General features: G+C 41.7%; 1 protein-coding gene across 1 annotated transcript; it reads left to right on the top strand.

Moving 5' to 3' along the window:
* The first annotated feature begins 4,305 nt into the window (after nt 1-4,305).
* Nucleotides 4,306-5,139, top strand: LOC145689289 (zinc finger MYM-type protein 1-like). The gene has a single exon (XM_081763428.1). It carries the CDS (start codon nt 4,306-4,308, stop codon nt 5,137-5,139), a length of 834 nt encoding a protein of 277 aa, XP_081619554.1.
* The last annotated feature ends 302 nt before the right edge of the window (nt 5,140-5,441 follow it).

Genomic DNA, 5,441 nt, shown 5'->3' with positions numbered 1-5,441 from the left:
TATCGAGTTTTGGAAGATCTAAAAATTTTATCGTGTATGAAAGAAAATTTAATTTTTGTCAAGATGTAAATGAATACTCATTAGTAAAATAACCGATACAGAATGTTATCATACAGTAACCAAGATCAGTTAGTGATCAATTAGTCGTTAAACAATTTCATTAGTTTTGAACAAGCTTATTCAGAAGACAGGTGAACTTTTCTCCTAAACTTCATTCAGCTTCAATTGGTATACTAATCCATCTTTCATGATCGTGTGCAAAAACGAAGTTCAAATGAGCGTTCGTGTAAACGATTTCAAAACTGAATGTTAAGGAATTTTATTGCATCATTGAAAATCAAAATTCAGAATACTTGGTTTAGTACTGTAGAATAACTAAGATCAATGAAGTTAAACCTAGTTCATCCACCACCTGATCGAAACTTTACGTTGAATGTTCAACAGTTGATCTTCGTCGGTGCACACGGCCGTAAATCTGATAACCTGAGTATGAGGTTAAACACATGCTGCTCTGCAGTGAACTAACAGACAGGATAGTGAATAAGCAAATTAAAGTAAGAAATAAAAAAGTTCCGAAAATTAATTAGCATAACATTGGAAAAAAAAACATTATGTTCATTATTTTTATACAAGACACATGTACTTGATTATATTGATGATCACACGTGGCACCAATTTATAATATAGTATCAGAGTTCATCACCAATGACCTGAACATCACCAGTGTTAAACCATTTGGAAAAAGCTGGCTAAAAAATGAAGCTTGACGCTTGGATGCCACTTGATTTGACTCAAAAATATTTCCTCGGTTGAATTTCTGTGTGCAAATCTCTACTGAACTTGAGCCATTTCTGAAGCAGTTGATCACGAGTGATGAAAATAATAATGTGCAAAACCCGATCGTAATCGAAGCGAGAAGCTCAACAGTATCTGGCAAAGCATACCGTGGCGGCCAGGAAGGTTATACTGTGTTTAGTGGGATTGGAAGGGCACCGTGCATCCCAAGCTGTTGCCGCCGACCAGAACGATAAACTTGGATCTGTACTGTCGACGATTAGGGAGAGTGTACTTAGCAAGTAAAAAAAAAAAAAAAAAAAGTTGGAACTGGTCAACAGAAAGGGTGCCATATACATCTTTCACGTCCCTTGAGAAATTGAGAATACTTGGGGGAGGTTTAAATGTATCCACTGTACAGCCCAGACATGGCATATTCAGAGTATCATTTGTTTCGGTTTCTGAAAAACTACCTGAATGGCATGTAAAAATCAGTTGCCACAGTTTCTTGTCCAGAAATCACACAGGTATGTAGCGACGGAATTATGATATTGCCTAAAAATGGCAGAATGCGGTCGAACAAAATAGTACATACGTGATTTCATAATATTACCTTTAAATCAGAATAAATATATTCTCAATTTTGACCTCCAAAGGCTCAATACTTTTTAGACAATCTGATGAAAACAAAATGGAGGTATACTGTGAAGTTTGTTTAATTTCGATAAATACAATTTTAATTTCGATAAATACAATTTTATTGTTTATATTTTGAATTACGTATATATGGGAACATTAAAATTTTTAAAGTACTTAGGGCCTCTGAGGGTTTTAATTCGTCCCTGGGCGGATGACTGACTATCATCCAACTACTGTTGGTACATTTTTGACACCGTAGTCCTTGAACATCCGAGAAATGTGATTGTTACAGATACACTGGCACTAGCCCTTCGTGACCCACAATTTGTCACCGGTCAAAGTCTCGCACATCGTCTTTCATGATGTTGGAGCCATGTGTTATTGGCTTTCCAGGAGCAGTCCATTTCATGCCAAGTGTTCCTAAGGCACTGATCATTCAGTGTGTACAGGTGTGTGTATATATACGAGGTGTGGCAATTAAATAACGTGACGTGTCATAAATGTGATGTATTGCAAAGAAAGTTACAATTGACTGTTATCCCCTTCAATATACTCCCCTCCCCTATCTATACACCGCTGAATACGTGCCTTCCATTGTTCAAAGCAATGCTGTAGGTCATCAGTTGTCACACTGTTCAACAGCTCTGCCGTTTCTCGTTTCATCTCTTCCACAGACTGAAAATGTGTTCCCTTCAGTGCACTTTTCACTTTTGAGAATAGATAAGTCAGCGAACCAGGTCTGGAGAATACGGAGAATGGTCGAGCACAGGAATGCGCTTGGCTGCTAAAAACTGTTTCACAGAAAGGGCATTATGGGCAGGCGCATTGTCTTGGTGGATGATCCATGTATCGTCCACAAACCCAGTCTCTTCTCCTTATTCTTTACCTCAGCTTGATTAGGACTTCTTTGTAGTAGGTCTGATTCACCGTTCGACCCTGAGGCACCCATTCAGTCATGATGATACCCCCTGATATCGAAAAAAACTATGAGCATTCACTTTCGACTTGCTCATTCGTGCTTTTTTCATTCTTGGCGATGTGGGAGTCTTTCAGTGCATAAATTGACGCTTAGTCTTGGGGTCATACTGGAAAATCCATGTTTCATGACATGTGATGACACGTGTTAGCAAGTCTGGTTCTGCTTTGAGTCGTTCCATGACATCACAGCAAATGGTCTTTCGAATGTCTTTTTGTTCCTAAGAGAGGTTTCTCGGGACAATTTTTGCACAAACTTTTGTCATGTTTAAATTGTCATGCAAAATTTGTCTTACTGTCTCTTTGTTAATGTTCGTCGTCTGCGATTATCCGAATGCTCAGACGTCTGTCTTTCCGCACAAGTTCATTATTTTTTTGAACATTTTCGTCCGTTCTTGAACTCAAAGGGTGGCCGGGTCGTTCATCATATTCAACCTCCTACCTACCTTCTGAAAATCGTTTGTGCCATTCGAAAACTCACACACGTCACATAGCATTATCACCATACACCTCTTTTAACATTGCACAACATTCCGTCGGTGTTTTGTTTAGTTTCACCAGAAATTTGATGTTAATGCGCTGCTCAACTTTACCGTTCACCATGATTCCGGCACTACTACAGAACACTGTCGGGGGTGTGGTGGCTCAGTGGTAGAGCGTTCACCTCCGGTGCTTGGGGTCCTTGGTTCGATCCCAGCAGAGGCGGCCTTTGGGGATGGCGACTGGGGCGTCTGCCCCAGGCCCCGCGATAGGATATTATCTTGTCACAGTCAGCTCAAATATGCGGGGCCTCTGCAACATTCTAATGTACCGTAGCTTAGAATTAAGTGAATACTTTGGCCAATAATACGGTGTGGTGGATTTCTTCGAAAACCAGTTTTCATAAATCAGAACTTCTTACTCAGTATTGTACTTTTAGAAGCCTTAAATTCCCGAAATCTACACCATTACTATGAAAGCGCTTAGCATGATATTTTTGGTTTTAAAGTACCGTAATAATTACGCCCTTGAGTTTCGGATTAACAATGGGTCAGCAAACAAAGCGACGCTAATACCATACACGTGACTCTAAATGGCCTTGTCTCAACTTTTCTTTGTTGTCGAAATAGAGTGAGAAGTCATATTGTTTGTTGCTTTTGGGTCAGAAGAGTGGTCCTGTTGCTACGGACACCTCTGAGCCATCGCTTCCAAGAAATAGCTCCTATTGCACGCCTTGTGTAGCACCTCAGTTTGGCTTCGAAACTCGGACCGCGAAGTCGTAGTGAGATGTGGATACGTAATGTTATGATTAGTGCGTGAGTGTCTTCTGATTATTCGTTTATTGGGCAAAGAATAAGTGACCATCATGAGTGGCAGAGACAGAGACAAATTCCGTAAATACGAAAGTGGGGCTGCGAAAGCCAAGAAACGGAAATATAAAGAAGATTTCATTCAAAAGCAAAAGGGATCTTTGGACAAGTTTGTTGTAGCGGTAAAATCAGCGGATCAACACCAAAAACTTGAGAACACGGATGATGATTTGTCTGTGACTGTGAGCGACCGGTGTGATGCGACAGACCAGGTTGTGATACCAAGTTTTGCGTCCGATGAAGAAAACAAACTAGCCGGCAACAAAACTGTTTCTACGCCCTGTTGTCCCACAAGCACTTGGTGCAATTCTCTGGGGACAACGTTGTTGCAACAGACCCAGAAAGTGACCTCTCCTGTGAAAGCGCGACCATTCTTCTGCATGCTTCTGACACTCTTCAAACGACGAGCACACTGTTCGAGGACATATACGATCCAGGTAATTGGAAACATATTAACAGTGAAGTGCGTGATATGTTAGTGGAGAAGGGTCCAATCAGGCTAAGTGACTGTGAATACCCAAAGGACGAAGGTAACAGACATTTTTCGAACAATTTCTTTACACGGAGGATGCCGAACGGAGAGACAGTGGATAGGCGATGGCTAAGTTATTCGAAGATCAGAGACAGAGTATTTTGCTTTCCTTGTAAGTTGTTTGGCACGACAGCTACTAGAGGCCAGTTAGCAAACGAAGGCTGCTGCGACTGGAAGCATCTTGGCGATAAACTTCAGCACCACGAAGTTTCTGTAAATCACGTTAAGTGCATGACAGCGTGGTTGGAATCAGCTCGGAGAATGTCCAATGGTAGCGCAATAGATAACATGATGCTAGAACGAATTAGAAAAGAAAAGCTGCAATGGCGCGTAGTGTTAACAAGAATTCTAGCGATTGTACAGTACCCTGCCGAAAACAACAGCGCATTCCGTGGGAGAACGGAGAAACTTTATGCGCCGAACAATGGTCAGTTTTTAGGCTTAGTTAAGATGCTGGCCAAATTTGATCCAACCATGCAAAAACATCTCCGCCGAATTAAGAACGACGAGGCTCACGACCATTACCTCGGGCATAGGATCCAAAACGACCTTATCGACCTGATGGCGTCAGAAGTAAAGGGGAAAATTATTGATAAAGTGAAACTTGCTAAATATTTTGCCGCCATCCTTGACTGCACGCCTGATGTTGGCCACAAAGAGCAGATGTCCCTAATATTGCGTTTTGTGGACGTATCAGATCCGGAAGTGAAGGTGGTGGAGCACTTCATCGAATTTCTGGATGTGGACAACGCAACAGGAAAGGGGCTGTCTGAAGCTCTTCTTGCCGCACTGGCGAACCTCGGTCTGGACATCGCCGATAGTCGTGGCCAGGGGTACGACAATGGTGCGAACATGAAGGGAAAACAATAAGGAGTTCATGGGCACATTCTTCGCATGAACAGTCGAGCATTTTACACTCCGTGTGGCTGCCATAATTTGAACCTTGTTTTAGGAGACATGGCTAAATGCAACTCCCAAGCAGTGACGTTTTTTAGTGTCATACAGAGAATATATAAATGCTTTGCTGCCTCGGCTGAAAGGTGAAAAATTTTGGAAGAAACCGTGCCTTTCATGACTACAAAATCACTTTCAGAAACGCGGTGGGAGTGCCGCCTGGAAAGTGTGAAAGCGCTGCGTTATCAGACGAAAGAAGTCAGGAAGGCACTGTTGAC

Source organism: Thermobia domestica, chromosome 7 (assembly GCF_964235325.1).
Source record: "Thermobia domestica chromosome 7, izTheDome1.hap1.1, whole genome shotgun sequence".
In the NCBI taxonomy this organism is placed as follows: Eukaryota; Metazoa; Arthropoda; class Insecta; order Zygentoma; family Lepismatidae; genus Thermobia; species Thermobia domestica.
The sequence above is the reverse complement of the archived record's forward strand: the minus strand, read 5'-3'. Positions and strand labels throughout refer to the sequence as shown.